This window comes from Bubalus bubalis, chromosome 12 (assembly GCF_019923935.1).
Source record: "Bubalus bubalis isolate 160015118507 breed Murrah chromosome 12, NDDB_SH_1, whole genome shotgun sequence".
In the NCBI taxonomy this organism is placed as follows: Eukaryota; Metazoa; Chordata; class Mammalia; order Artiodactyla; family Bovidae; genus Bubalus; species Bubalus bubalis.
In genome coordinates, this window is record NC_059168.1 from 18,806,697 (window position 1) to 18,823,107 (window position 16,411).

General features: G+C 42.3%; 1 protein-coding gene across 3 annotated transcripts in view; it reads right to left on the reverse strand.

Moving 5' to 3' along the window:
* Positions 1 to 16,195, reverse strand: part of FEZ2 (fasciculation and elongation protein zeta 2) — a 59,439-nt gene extending 43,244 nt beyond the window's left edge. For 2 of the 3 annotated variants that reach the window (XM_006056851.4, XM_006056850.4), the window contains exons 1-2: positions 9,871 to 10,160; positions 5,183 to 5,291 (exon numbers count right to left, since the gene is read on the reverse strand). In XM_006056851.4, coding sequence (XP_006056913.1) covers positions 5,183 to 5,291; positions 9,871 to 10,124 — 363 coding nt within the window. In that variant the 5' untranslated portion in view covers positions 10,125 to 10,160. Of the gene's footprint in view, positions 1 to 5,182; positions 5,292 to 9,870; positions 10,161 to 15,983 lie in introns of those variants that run through there. The other variant, XM_044925821.2, reaches the window with a different exon arrangement.
* Positions 16,196 to 16,411: the final 216 nt, after the last annotated feature.

The following is a 16,411-nucleotide window of genomic DNA, read 5'->3' on the forward strand; positions in this document are numbered from 1 at the left end:
ACAGATGGGCAAGGAATTATGTAAGAGGCAATCATGTATTTTTTATTTTATTATTTATTTTTGGCTACCCTGGGTCTTCATGGCTACACACGGGCTTTCTCTAGTTGCAGCGAGCAGGGACTACTCTCTAGCTGTGGTGGGCGGGCTTCTCGTTGCAGTAGCTTCTCCCGTTACAGAGCACAAGCTCTAGAGACAGGGCTCCCACAGTGTGGAGAATGGACTCAGCTGGTCCACAGCATGTGGAATCTTCCCAGACCAGGGATCAAACCTGTGGCCACTGCATTGGCAGGCAGACTCTTCACCACTCACTGGACCACCAGGGAAGTCCACAGTCATGTATTTCTAACAGATAGTATATAATTTAAAACAATAGTATTTTACTTGGGAAAATTATTTATATATATATACACACACATAAGTATATACATATGCATATATATATATATAATTGTATATATGTGTATATATATAAATATATTATATATATATAAAATTGAAGACACAATTGGATGGATGTAGGTCTCTGCTACCTTGGTAGTTTCTCACAGGTCTCACATTTAATGGTCAACACACACCACAGAGTAAAAAAAAACCTGCAGGTGAGAAATACAAGGGAAAAAAACACCAGGGTGCTGCCTCTCGTCACATTAGGCTGGGGAGGAGCCACAGCGGCCCTCCCGCTGTCTGCCGCCGCGTCCACAAGGCCATGCTGCACTGCAGTGATGACACCTCGTTGGCTTTCTCAGTGAACCATCAGGCTGGGAAGTTCTCCAAGAATTTACCTCTCATGTAACCTTTCTCAGAAAGCTACTCCAGAACGTGCTCCATTAAAACCAGGAGGAAAACCAAAAAGGAAGCAGACACTGGCTCTAACCCAACAAAGAGGTGAAGGGGATTCTTGTAATGACAGTGAAGTAAAGAGCCCAGAATGATGGCTATAGAGCTAAACCAGACAGTAACCGGTTCAGATTAGAATTGTTACTGCAGAAGGAAACAAGAAAAACACAGGAGAAAGAAAAGAGAGACTGACAGGTTGCCCAGTGTGTTTCATTTACTAAAGTGAGCTTTATGGCTCTGCTGCTGCTGCTGCTAAGTCGCTTCAGTCGTGTCCGATTCTGTGCGACCCCATAGACAGCAGCCCACCAGGCTCCCCCGTCCCTGGGATTCTCCAGGCAAGAACACTGGAGTGGGTTGCCATTTCCTTCTCCAGTGCATGAAAGTAAAAAGTGAAAGGGAAGTCGCTCGGTCGTGTCCGACTCTTAGAGACCCCATGGACTGCAGCCCACCAGGCTCCTCCGTCCATGGGATTTTCCAGGCAAGAGTACTGGAGTGGGGTGCCATTGCCTTCTCCATGAATTAGTGAGCTAATGATAACCTAAATTAACCACAAAAAGGCAATTATTATGACCCGAAGGAAAAAAATTACAAGAGGAAACACCATCATAAAATGTACTTAAATGTGAACTTTAAATAGTCAATACAAATGATGAAAATGCAACGAAATATTTTGACATAATTATATTGAGAAGATGAGGGAAAACCAAAGTTTTTGTGAGGATTATGGGTGGAGGGAGGGAGGACTCAGAGACTGCTAAACCCTCATCCTCTGGGTTGAAAGTCAATGGATCAAGTCTAAAGTTGAAGAATAAAATTAAGTAACATGACAGGAGAATGTTATCTGCTAGAAGAAACAGTTGAAGTAGCTGAAAGTGGCTGCTACCGGTAAGTGGAAATCAAGGATAAGGTAAGTAGGGGAGAGACTGCTTTTTCATGTTAAGTTCTGTAGCTTTAGTTTACTTTTTTAAACTAAGTTATCCTGTTAATAAGAAAGGAGAAAGGTCAAGAGATCTCGCTCTTGATGAGAGAGGATGTTTAATTTCAAGATTGTAGAAGGACAGATGAAACGGGCCACATAAGGATGTACGATGATGCAGAGTAAACGTAAAAATTACATTCACTGATCCTAAAGTTTCAACACTCTCCTCCCCTCAAATCACGGTTCTGTGCTGTAACTCGAGGGCCATAGTTCTGTCTTATTTTTTCCCCTTAATAGACAATAAAAAGTTTTTAAATTAGTCCTAAATAACACATTATTATCTTCTATTTCTACTCTTGAACATACAAAGATGCTTTAAACAAAGTCCCTGTTTCTAAAGAAACACGCATGGTAGGAGAAAGAATATGGCTCAGGAGATATTCCTAAGGCAAAACAATTTAGAAGCATTCTATCACATAAGCAGGATCAAGAATGGCACTGGATTTAGAACAGGTTTGCAGCTACTGCCAAAATACATGAGTGATACCAATAAGCCATTAGAATAAATTTCCATGACAACAGAAATAATAATCCCAGACCATCTTTCCAGAGAGGGAGCCAAGCCCATTCCGCACAGAGATGGCATATGCTAAGGGCTGGAATCCCTTTCAGGCTTTGAAAACTAAGCTTGGCTGTCATGGGCCTCACTCTTCACGCTCCCGTTAGGTATCGATATGCCCTCTCTTTGCCAAGCATTCCCATCACTCCTCTCTGTGCCACGTTTAGATACAGAGCCGTGGTTCTGTTTCCCTGTACGAAACAGAAGCTGCCTCAAATGGAAAAAATGTGTCCCTGTAAGAATTTGGAACATACCAGTTGCCTTCCTCTAGAAAAGACCTATCACATTTAGAAGTGTCCCATCTTGAACATCAATTTAAAAAAAAAAATTAAAAACTGTAATCTAGGGAGCTGTAGTTTCCTGTTTGTCTCATCCTAATGCAAAAGAAATCTCTTTCCCCTTTGTCAAAAAAAATTTCATACAGACTCTGTTTTACAGTTGAAATAATCTAAAGAATGGTTTCAAAAGATAAATTTTGCATAACTCAGTTATGGAAATAATAGAGCACACAGTTGGCAATTTCCCAGGTTAAAAACATTAATTACATGCTACCTAATAGAATAACATGGTTGCTTCCTACATAGTTCCTTGCTGTGCATTTGTTCTTCAGGAAATTAATATGTGCTACTCATTCCCAAGAACTAGACTTCTCATCTTAGTTGTATTCATCACCTGCGTAATCATGTGAAGATAGACAGATGTTAAGACTTCCCTGGTGGTACAATGGTTAAGAATCCGATTGCCAATGCAGAAGACACAGGTTCAATCCTTGGTCAGGGATGATCCAACATGCCATGGGGCAACTAAGCTGTCAGCAACAAAGACCCAGTGCAGACAAAAATTAATAAAATTAATTTTTAAAAAAGATACTCAGATGTGAGATGATCATTTGTCCATTTTAACCTGCTGAGTTCTCCAGGTGAACTTGTACAATGAGCATGAGTACTAAACTCCAGGTCACTACTCATCACTATCTTTGCTTATGCCATTGCTCTGGTATTGAAAACAGTCAAAAGGCAGATAAAGGGAGTGACATCCCAAGAGGTAACCAAAGAACAATATTCAGTAAAACTGGATTAGAGTGTCCTGTTCATGTGACTAAAGTACTTCTCTTTGAAACTATGAAAAGATCTCCTCTACCATTTTTTATTATGTCAAACAAAGTACTCATTGCCTGGCTATTGTGGATTCAGCACTATGTTAAGTAACATAGAAAACAGTTTTAAAAACTTTCCACCATGGTCTCTGACCCTATAGTCTTACTGATGAGATTATTCATTTGTTCACTCAACAAACACTTGTCTTAGTTCTCACTATGTGCCAGGCACCGTGATAGCTACTGAGAAGACACATGCAAAGATATCTACCAGGAAGTTACAATCTAATGACAGATCCACAAACATAATTAAGAGACACCAATGATGATTTAAGACACAAATCAAGTGCTGTGAGGACCAGCACCCAGGAGACTTGGGGGTCAAAGTCTGTGGGACATGTAAGTCCTTTACAATTTTCACACTCTAACAAGTGTGACCGATTCCCACAGAGAGGAGTGCATTTTCCTTCCTTGCTGGGATTTAGTCTGTGGCTGAATGACCATCTGTCAGAGACGCTGTAAACGGGGATTCCCCCCAAGTGAGAGGTTGGATTAAGTGTCCTTTAAAGTCCCTTCCAACTCTAAAATTATATAATTCCATGAGATCAGCAAAGGCTAAAACAGTAATAGGGAGCTTCAGAGAGGAAGGGAAACTTGAACTAAGCCCAGAATGATAGCTAAGATCCAAATAAACAGAAGACAGAGGGTAAGATATTTTGCTTCATTCCTGCCCCCAAATGTATGTCAGGTCAGCCTGCAAAACAGCTTAAGGAGATTAATAACTGGAACAAATAAATCCTGTATGTAATAGAATACAAAGAAATATAGTCAGAATCCTATATTTTACTAGAAAATAGTAGGCAGCAAGCTTTTCTGAATCACACTTTTAAGAAAATCGTTTCAGAAAACATTAACAATACTATTTAAAATACAATCCTACTGCGTTATACTCCCAGAAATTACACAAATACACTTAATGAAATATAGAGCATGCCAAAAGAGCTGGCATGAGTTCACACTGCTATTTGATGATGAATTTAAATAGTCCGGCCCTGAAACTTCCATTTGGCCTCCTTTCTCGTCAGCGTTAAACCACACCGTGATTTTCCACTTAAAGCGATTCTCTTCCCTTTTCTGTCCCCTTTGCTGTTCTTCCACCTGTGCTCACAAGCCTTACTCAAGGTGTCTTCACTTTACAGTTCCAAGACATACATAGCAGCCTCCAACAGTCAGCCAAGAACACATCAAAAAGCCAAGACTTGAATGAAATGTCTTTTAAAGGTTCTCCAATATTCAAACATGTTACATCCAGCATCAAATTCATCAGAAAGTTAACTCTCTGTAGACACTCCAGAATCCTCCATATATTAAATCAAAGCCTAAGATTCTTACCGAGCATTCTCAACGTATCAAAGTTATGTTATTTAAGCTAGGAAAAAAAAAAAAAATGCTGATCATTGCTGTTCATACACAGGTGATGAAAATTTACCTAAACATAAAAAAGGTGAGTTTGTGCTAGGGAAGAACTGGAGGGAAATGTTAGCAAGTGGACAGTAGCAAAAACCAAGATGGCAACAGAAGACCACTTCACTTGCCATAAGCTTGGAAATAAGAAGCAACTCAATGAATTGTGGTTAGATAGAAACACTACTTTTTAGTTCCATTATCAGAATCAGTTATTCAGAAACTATTGGTGCAAATCCTAACTTACCCCTTTTTCTGAGAGATTCAGAGTAAGCAAATGTAAGGTCCTAGTATGGGATGACTTCCAGTCTACAGGCATTACATTTCCGTAATTATCTGTCAGGGCATTCCATATCCTTAAAAAAAAAAAAAACTACAATCAATGAAAGTTAACATTCTGTCTATCATTATTAAACAGATATCTAGTACTACAGTGAAAGAGAGAACAAAAAATATCACAGCAAAAAAAAAAAAAAAAAAAAAAAATAGGAGGCCTACTGTTTCTCAGAAAAGCATCAACAAACCAGAGCCTCCTGAATAAGACTAAAGGAAAACCCAATCATTGGGCTGACAAGTCCTGAGGGAAGACGACGTGGAATAGAAAACTCACAAAGTCAGCAGCTAACATTTCCACTGTCTTGTGTGCCAGGTATTACCTAAACGGTTTACATACATTCTAAGTAATTTACTTACATTAGCTCACTCAGCCCTCAAAGAGTACCATGAAGCCCCATTATTATCCCCATTTTACAGATTAGGAAACTAAACCACAAGTTAAAACAGGTAGTAAATACATTGTGCTTTATAATTACTTTTCTTTTGTAACTTCCAAACATAGACTATTTCACAGAGTGAATAATCTCTTTAACCAATGAGAAAGAATTGCCAGGAGAAGGAATTCAGCCTCAATATGAGACTAGGGCTTAATACCTAATTGATAGTGTAAGACTAAGATAAGACGAAAAGGAAAAGAAAGGGAGTTCACAATACAATACACAGATTCTACCCAATGCGATTACTCTTCCTTATTAACAAACAGAATTTGAGGAGGCAATAGAGTAAAATGAAAAGAGCACTTGACTAAATTCAGAAAACAGACTCTTGTCTCCATTCGTCTTCAATCAGTCTCTGACCATGTACTTTAACTTCTGCAGGCGTTAGCTGCTCTTTTTAAAACAAGAAGCTTGGATAAGGATGGCTGACATTTCTTCCAGCTCTAACTCGAAGCATTCATTCAAATTAGTTATATTGATGAAACTTCCAAACCATACCAAAATAAGGACTGCAAACCAATTTCATGTCCAAAATTCAGTTTCAATCCCAAAGTAATAACAACCTTTTTTTCAAAAGGCATTATATGAAAAAGAGTTCAGAAATATAAATGAAATTAAATTTAATTAGTGTAAGTAAAGTTAAACATTACACAAATAAGCTATTTAATGGTAAGAGATACACACAATTTATTAAAAAAAAAAAGCTAACATTTTTAACAAGTATCTAATTGTAAATAAGCCACTAAAAAATTGGGTGGGTTTTTTTCTAAGGGTGTAAGATACTAGGATACAAAAATAAGACCACTGGGATTATAAAAATAAGAATGCAAGCTTCAAAACAGAGAAACAACCAACTGATTTAATGAACTGGAATTTGTCTAAAAGAGAAGCAATGGGACCACAACTGCCAAAAACAGACAATCCCCAAATGACATTTGGCTGTTGAATGCATATTAGCCTCCATGAATATGTGAACACAAAAAGCTCGAGAAAACTGGCTCATTTACCCAGAAAATCTCTCATATGCATGGTTCATTCCTATCCTCCTCCTCTGCTGGAATCCTCATTTCCTCTAATGCCAATATGCTCAAATTGGAAACACTCCGGGTTACTAAACTTGCTGGCCCACCTCGTCCTGGGTAGAAGATTTTCAAATACTAAATGACTGACCATACACCTAACCCTGGTCAGGAACCACTAGGATACTCTAGTAGGTGAAGACAGTCCACAGTTTTTGAGGTTTGTTTTGTCTGCTGTTTGTTCTTTCTTAATTGAGGCCATAATAAAAGGACAAGTGGAGCGGAAGATTTCATGTAGAATAATTGACTGTGGGTGAATTTGATCTCCCAAGAAAATGAAGGACAAGTCACAGTCCTCTGTCTTCACCAAAGCCAGAACATTTGTGGTTGAAAGGACACAAGGCCGGACTAACTGAACGATTTCTAGAATACGCCAATCAAGACAGGAACTCCTTCATCCTATCATAAAGCATTACAGCCGATCATCAACAACTAGCAGGGCGGCTCTTTTCCAAAAGAGGTCAAAGTCTCACTGACATTCAATCCCTCACTAGACCCTTCTCAAGTAAAACTTTAGCCAATAAGCACAATCTGCATGTAACCAAAACTAAAACTGGGACTCAGAAAAGAATAAAGTGTTCTAAGGAAGGGCCCTATCTGAGTGAAAGAGTTCTCAACTCTCTAGTTAAAGAAACAGGAATGAACTCTATCAAGCAATGGAGAGCATGTTTATGCAACAGACCAGGGACCATGAGAGTGGTAGGCAACTCCTGCTTAGAAAAGATTGATTTCTTATGCATTCCCAAATCAAGCAACATGCAGGACCACCAATGTAATATCTACGAAAAATCATTATCAAGAGTAACAAAAGTTTTGTATCAACCTAAGATTTAAGCAAAGGCTAAAATACACTCCTTTTCAGACAGTACAGGTGAATGAAAAATAGGGAATCTTCTCTGTGTACAAGCTACTAATTCATTTTGATAAGTTACTGTTGATAAACCCAAATATATAATAAATATGATTTTAAAATCCAGAGTACATCCTGAGTCTACTGATTCTGAGTATATAAATCTATGCATAACACTATCTTCTCTTTGGGAATAGACTGTTTAAAATGTCTTTTGCCACTGACTGCAGGCTCAGTCGTGTCCAACTCTTTGTGATCCTATGGATAGTAGCCCACCAGGCTCCTCTGTCCATGGGATTCTTCAGGCAAGAATACTGGAGTGGGTTGCCATTTCCTATTCCAGGGGATCCTCCCAACACAGGGATCAAACCTGTGTCTCTTGCACTGGCAGGGGATTCTTCACCACTGCGAAGCACCTGGGAAGCTTGCCTATCTGTGTGTATAATATCCAATCATAAACTCCTCCTTCTCTGCCGGGGCAGAACACGGCACAGAGGTACCAATGAAAAGACATAGTGTCTAAACAGAGCTGGCCCTGAACCACTGCTAGCTAAGCCACTGGCCTCCATTCCCAACTCCCTCTTCCTAATCTTCTGATTCACAGAGGAAAGAAAACCATCAAATGACAAGCCCCACCCTTTGCCCATGGAGCCTTCTCTCAAGCATTCTTTGTTGTTCAGTTGCTCAATCGCTCAGTCCAACTCTTTGTGACCCCATTGTCTGCAGCACACCAGGCTTCCCTGTCCTTCACCATCTCCCAGAGTTTCCTCAAACTCATGTCCATTGAATCCGTGATGCCATCCAACCATCCCATCCCTTTTCCTCCTGCCTTCAATCTTTTCCTACTGCCTTCAATCTTTTCCAGCATCAGGGTCTTTTTCAGTGAGCCGGCTCTTCGCATCAGGTGGCCAAAGTACTGGAGCTTCCCCTGAAGCATTCTTCCCTAACCTCTAATCCTTCCATCCCATCAATGCTCTGAAAATCCATCCCTACCCACAACCGCGGGAGGAGAAGGGGACGACAGAGGATGAGATGGCTGGATGGCATCACCGACTCGATGGACGCGAGTCTGAGTGAACTCCGGGAGTTGGTGATGGACAGGGAGGCCTGGCGTGCTGCGATTCACGGGGTCGTAAAGAGTCAGATACGACTGAGGGACTGAACTGAACTGAACTGAACCCACAACCTCAGTGTTTACTCTGTAATTTTACCCTCAGGCTCTCCCCCTACATTACAATATTGTCAAATCCCTCACTCTCATTCCTTTCAGTCTCTTTTGGAGGAAAACTATGGTGCATAACCACCCTCATTTAACTAAATTATAACTGGGGTTCTAGGAGGTTAAATAACCTTTGTCCCTCCTTTCTCCACGCTCTCATAAATCCCGGTGAATTTCTGACCATTGCCCTGTAATAATTACTTGTTTATGCACCGATCTCCCTACCAGACTAGGTGATCCTTCCTATTAATAACCAGATCTTTTCCTTTTTGCCTCTGAGGGAACTCGCACTCAACCTGAGCTCTCAGATGAAGCCAATAATCTCCTGTGGCATAAAGTCTGCTTCAACGTCAGTACCTTTGCATGCACTGTATCCCTGAGCTAGAATACTAGTAACATTTCTTCACCTGCCAGGCAAACTCCCACTCATCCATCAGGATCCAGTTTTCTCTATGAAGTCTTTCTTCACACACACATACACAAGATTCCCTGTATTTTGTATATGTAGCAGAGCGTTTGTAACATTCATAAAATGTTTGTTTACAAATCTAGCTTCCTGGGTTGCGCTCTGCTTGACAGCGGTAATGTCCAGTCACCTTGGTATTTCCAGTGCGAAGCAGCACGTAGCAGGCGCTTAATAAATTCTAGTTGAGCGAATGAATGGCTACACATGTGCCCGAGGAAGTACTAGCTGCAACTATGAAGCTCAGTGCAAGACTCCTCTCGAAACCAAACAGAGGTTGGCTTCCAGGAAGCAGAAGGAGGCTTAAGGGCTCATAGAGAGGCAGGAGAACACGAGATTTAAGGAGTTCACAGGCCGAAAGCCTCAAGGAAGGAGGTGGGAGAACAGGGAGGGGCGGGACTCCAGAGTTGGAGGCGGAAGGAGAGAGCGGGGAGGAGCCTGAGGTCGGAGTCCCGCCGAGGCTGCTGACCCCGGGCCAGTGGGCAGGGCGAGAGGGGCTGGACGAGGGGCAGGGAGGCTCCCGCCCGCTCCCCGCCTGGGCCCGCACTCACTCGTCCCCCTGCAGGAGGCTGCACTCGGTGATGGGCCGCACAGCCGCCCTCGGGGGCTCGGCGCCCGGACCCGAGGGGCGGAAACACTGGCTCAGCTTCTCCTCCAAGTGGCAGGCCAGAGCTGGGAAGCCGTCGCCACCCCCGCCCGGCCCTGCTCCGGCCTCGGGGCTCGCGTTACAGTTCTCTTGGTCCTGCAGGCTCCGGGCCGGCTCCTGGAACTCATAGAAATCCTGCCAGTCCCCGTCCGCCGCCATCGCTGCCCGGTGCCGTCTCGCGCCCCGCCCCGGCCCCGCCCCGGCCCCGCCCCGCCGTCGGGCCCCGCCCCCGAAGCACCGCCCCGCAGAGGCCCCGCCCCGCCCGCTCTTGGCAGCTCGGACCTCGCCTGTTGCCTTCTAGCCCCGAGGTCTTCCCTTTTCCCCAGTCTTAGATTTCTGAGTTGAGCGCGGTCCCGGCAAAAAGGAAAACCTTGACTTCTTTGAATCACTTCTTATAGCATTTGCAATCCCATGGACTGCAGCATGCCAGGCTTCCCTGTCCATCACCAACTCCCAGAACTTGCTCAAACTCATGTCCATCCAGTCGGTGATGCCATCCAACCATCTCATCCCCCTCTCCTCCCGCCTTCAGTTTTTCCCAGCATCAGGGTCTTTTCCAATGAGTCGGTGCTTCGCATCAGGTGGCCAAAGTATTGGAGCTTCAGCATCAGTCCTTCCAATGAATATTCAAGACTGATTTCCTTTAGGATGGACTGGTTGGATCTCCTTTGCAATCCAAGGGACTCTCAAGAGTCATCTCCCACACCACAGTTCAAAAGCATCAATTCTTCTAGCCTAAGTATGACTAAAATAAAGAATTTCTTTAAACTTGCACCCACTGTCAGATTATTCCCCAAATCAATTTTCCCAAGGTAACTTTCCAACCAGAAGAACAGCCACAGTCACTTGGAAATGCTTCAGTTCAGTTCAGTCGCTTAGTCGTGTCCTACTCTTTGTGACCCCATGAATTGCAGCACACCAGGCCTCCCTGTCCATCACCAACTCCCAGAGTTCACTCAGACTCATGTCCATCGAGTCAGTGATGCCATCCAGCCATCTCATCCTCTGTCGTCCCCTTCTCCTCCTGCCCCCAATCCCTCCCAGCATCAGAGTCTTTTCCAATGAGTCAACTCTTCGCATGAGGTGGCCAAAGTACTGGACTTTCAGCTTTAGCATCAGTCCTTCCAAAGAACACCAGGACTGATCTCCTTTAGATTGGACTGGTTGGATCTCTTTGCAGTCCAAGGGACTCTCAAGAGTCTTTTCCAACACCACAGTTCAAAAGCACCAATTCTGTGGCAGATTCATTTTGATATTTGGCAAAACTAATACAATTATGTAAAGTTTAAAAATAAAATAAAATTTTTTAAAAAATTAAAAAGAAAAAAAGGCACCAATTCTTCAGCGCTCAGCTTTCTTCACAGTCCAACTCTCACATCCATACATGACCACTGGAAAAACCATAGCCTTGACTAGATGGACCTTTGTTGGCAAAGTAATGTCTCAGCTTTTGAATATGCTATCTAGGTTGCTCATATCTTTCCTTCCAAGGAGTAAGCGTCTTTTAATTTCATGGCTGCAATCACCATCTGCAGTCATTTTGGAGCCCCAAAAAATAAAGTCTGACACTGTTTCCACTCCTTCCCCATCTATTTCCCATGAAGTGATGGGACTAGATGCCATGATCTTCGTTTTCTGAATGTTGAGCTTTAAGCCAACTTTTTCATTCTCCTCTTTCACTTTCATCAAGAGGCTTTTTAGTTTCTCTTCACTTTCTGCCATAAAGGTGGTGTCATCTGCATATCTGAGGTTATTGATATTGCTCCTGGCAATCTTGATTCCAGCTTGTGCTCCTTCCAGCCCAGCGTTTCTCATGATGTACTCTGCATAGAAGTTAAATAAGCAAGGTGACAATATACAGAGCCTTGCTGCTACATCTGCTGCTCCTGCTAAGTCGCTTCAGTCGTGTCTGACTCTGTGCGACCCCATAGATGACAGCCCACCAGGCTACCCCATCCCTGGGATTCTCTAGGCAAGAATACTGGAGTGGGTTGCCATTTCCTTCTCCAATGCATGAAAGTGAAAAGTCAAAGTGAAGCCACTCAGTCGTGTCCGACTCTTAGCCACCCAATGGACTGCAGCCTACCAGGCTCCTCCGTCCATGGGATTTTCCAAGCAAGAGTACTGGAGTGGGGTGCCATTGCCTTCTCCAATACAGCCTTGATGTACTCCTTTTCCTACTTGGAACCAGTCTGTTGTTCCATGTCCAGTTCTAACTGTTGCTTCCTGACCTGCATATAGGTTTCTCAAGATGCAGGTCAGGTGGTCTGGTATTCCCATCTCTTTCAGAATTTTCCACAGTTTATTGTGATCCACACAGTCAAAGGCTTTGGCATAGTCAATAAAGCAGAAATAGATGTTTTTCTGGAACTCTCTTGCTTTTTCCATGATCCAGCGGATGTTGGCACTTTGTTCTCTGGTTCCTCTGCCTTTTCTAAAACCAGCTTGAACATCAGGAAGTTACAGTTCATGTATTGCTGAAGCCTGGCTTGGAGAATTTTGAGCATTACTTTACTAGCATGTGAGATGAGTGCAATTGTGCAGTAGTTTGAGCATTCTTTGGCATTGCCTTTCTTTGAGATTGGAATGAAAACACCATTTCAAGTCCTGTGGCCACTGCTGAGTTTTCCAAATTTGCTGGCATATTGAGTGCAGCACTTTCACAGCATCATCTTTCAGGATTTGAAATAGCTCAACTGGAATTCCATCACCTCCACTAGCTTTGTTCGTAGTGATGCTTTCTAAGGGCCACTTGACTTCACATTCCAGGATGTCTGGCTCTAGGTCAATGATCACACCATCGTGATTATCTGGGTCATGAAGCACTTTTTTGTACAGTTCTTCTGTGTATTCTTATCACCTCTTAATATCTTCTGCTTCTGTTAGGTCCATACCATTTCTGTCCTTTATCAAGCCCATCTTTGTATGAAATGTTCCCCTGGTATCTCTAATTTTCTTGACAAGATCTCTAGTCTTTCCCATTCTGTTGTTTTCCTCAATTTCTGTGCATTGATCACTGCGGAAGGCTTTCTTATCTCTCCTTGCTATTCTTTGGAACTCTGCATTCAGATGCTTATATCTTTCCTTTTCTCCTTTGCTTTTTGCTTCTCTTCTTTTCACAACTATTTGTAATAGCTTAATGCTTACAAAATTCATTCCACAAAATTTTATGTGTCCCACGTGCAAAGCACATGCTAGACCCTCTGCAACATACAAAGATGAATAATTATGCAAGCTAATATTTGCAAAGCACTTGGAACAGGGACTGACAGTAAGTACCAAATGTGTATGTTATGTAACTAATACATAACTGCTCCATATAGGGGCTTACAATGTAGTTAGAGTGATAAAACTGTAGAGCATTCATACCAAAAAGTATAACTAGGAGTAAAAAATTACTGTTTAATGTGTATTGAGTTTGTTTTGCAAGAGGAACAATACTGGAGATGGTTGCTCAAGAATATAAACGTACTTAATACCACTGAACTGTATACTTAACATGGTTAAGATGGTAGTTTCATGTTATGCATATTTTACCACAAAAAAATTTAGGAGAAAAGGTATAATTCTAAGGGAGCACGAATATGTAGAGACAATAAATACCTAGGAGTTGATAGAAGCTATCTTTGGACTGTAGTCATCAAATAACTTCATTTAGGAACATAATTGGATCATAAAAGATGAATTCCTATTCTGAAAAATAAATACAAAGTTAATAATAGAAAATAACATTTTCCTGGTATGCTCTGTTCATTTCTTGACAACATGGAAAGCCTACCCTGAAGAATACATGTTAATATCAAAATTTCCTGTTTACCTTTCCAATGGATTTTGTCTCATATTCAACACGATACTTTTATGAATCAAGCCTAGGGAACTGTTGATAAAGGCAATACCACTACCTTCCCATTTCCTTTGAATCCGTGAAGGGAGCAGATATTGAGCTCTACATAGCCAGCGCTAGAATTGATTCCTCAATAGTTTACAGTTTGGGGGTTAATGAGAAAACATTAGCTCAGCTGACATTCATCTATCAGAATACTACTCAGAAGTGATGCACTAAATGTAAAAATTGGTCTTTATCTAGGTAGACTTGACTCAAACTCTCCTAATTATGTACATAGCTAAGGCAAAAAAAAAAAGTTTTTTTTTTCTTGACCTGTATCTCCATTTGCCTGTGTGGCCATTTCAAAGGAAATGGGAAGGTAGTGGTATTGCCTTTATCAACAGTTCCCTAGGCTTGATTCATAAAAGTATCGTGTTGAATATGAGACAAATCATTGAAATATGAGACAAAATCCATTGGAAAGGTAAACATGTGTTAGTAGAAATAAAATTTACTTACTCTTAGGACCCAAAGGTAACACACACATTTTTCATATGCTTGCAAATAAACTGCTACTAGGTTAGCTTTAATGGTCTCAATTTTATTTTAGTCAAAATTTCCACATATGACGCTTTTTACTTTTAATTAAATGCAAATTACCTAATATCACCCCAGACTCTTTAAATGTGCTCAGTCACGTCCAACTCTGCAACCCCATGCATGCACTCCATGCATGCACGACCCCAGGCTCCTCTGTCCATGGCAGAAACAAGATTTGAATCACTTTTCTTAATTAATTTATATTAGCACATCTATAGTATATTGTCACCCTGCTTATTTAACTTATATGCAGAGTACATCATGAAAAATGCCAGGCTGGATAAAGCACAAGCTGGAATCAAGATTGCCTGGAGAAATATCAGTAACCTCAGATACCCATATGACACCACCCTTATGGCAGAAAGCGAAGAACTAAAGAGCCTCTTGATGAAACTGAAAGAGGAGAGTGAAAAAGTTGGCTTAAAACTCAGTATTCAGAAAACTAAGATCATGGCATCTGGTCCCATCACTTCATGCAAATAGATGGAGAAACAGTGGAAACAGTGACAGACTTTATTTTGGGGGGCTCCAAAATCACTGCAGATGGTGACTGCAGCCATGAAATTAAAAGATGCTTGCTCCTTGGGAGACATTACTTTACCAGCAAAGGTCCACAGTAGTCATTCATGGATGTTGGACTATAAAGAGAGCCAAGCACCAAAGAATTAATGATTTTGAACTGTGGTGTTGGAGAAGACTCTTGAGAGTCCCTTGGACTGCAAGGAGATCCAACCAGTCCATCCTAAAGGAGATCTGCTGCTGCTGCTACTGCTAAGTCGCTTCAATCGTGTCCGATTCTGTGCGACCCCATAGACGGCAGCCCACCAGGCTTCCCCATCCCTGGGATTCTCCAGGCAAGAACACTGGAGTGGGTTGCCATTTCCTTCTCCAATGCATGAAAGGGAAAAGTGAAAGTGAAGTCGCTCAGTCGTGTCTGACTCCTAGCGACCCCATGGACTGCAGCCTACCATGCTCCTCCATCCATGGGATTTTCCAGGCAAGAGTACTGGAGTGGGGTGCCATTGCCTTCTCCGCCTAAAGGAGATCAGTCCTGAATATTCATTGGAAGGACTGATGATGAAGCTGAAACTCCAATACTATGGTCACCTGATGCGAAGAACCGACTCATTGGAAAAGACCCTGATGCTGGGAAAAATTGAAGGCAGGAGGAGAAGGGGACGACAGAGGATGAGATGGTTGGATGGCATCACCGACACAATGGACATGAGTTTCAGCAGGCTCTGGGAGTTGGTGATGGACAGGGAGGCCTGGCGTGCTGCAGTCCGTTGGGTCACAAAGAGCGGATACAACTGAGTGACTGAACTGACTGACATAGTAATCCCTTGGCACTCAACACACTCCATAAAGGTGCTTCCCAAAAATGAGCCTAGGAGAAAACTGTGCTGTTTAATTGGGAAAGCAATGAGACAAGAAAAAACTACAGTATGGAACAAAATGTGCATCTTGGTGCTTCTGAAGATTTTACATAGTGACTGCACACATGGAAAAGTAACTACAGAAACGTTTAAATGGTGAAATTTCATAGCCAGGTAAAATGACAAAGAAGCAGTACTTCAACGTCTTCCACATACCTCTCTCCCCCTGGGGTACTTGGGGGCTGCACAGAGCTCCACAGCTTCAAGGACATCCAGCAGGAGTCTGCACTCCACCCTGTTGTGGCCTCGTGTCCTTATGCCTGCTCTTTCCTCTGGTCAGGTTTACAGAACCAGGTTTGTTTTGCCTGATGGGCAGCAAGCGAAATCTCTGAGACGGCAGGAAACAAAGAATTTACTCACAAGGCAGTCAAAGTAGAGTGAGAACCAGTTCAAACCTGCTTCCTGAAGGCAAGGGGCTGTGGGTGTTAATGACATAAAGACTAAGGGAGCAGGGTAGTCTGAGGTGTGGAGGGTGTGCAGATGTGGTAAATCTGCACAGGTGTAACTAAGCTACGGGCCTCTGCATGTAGAAAAGCAGAGGCGCTTAGTACTGTCTTTGGATGGAGGTTTTAGCCCTCCAACAT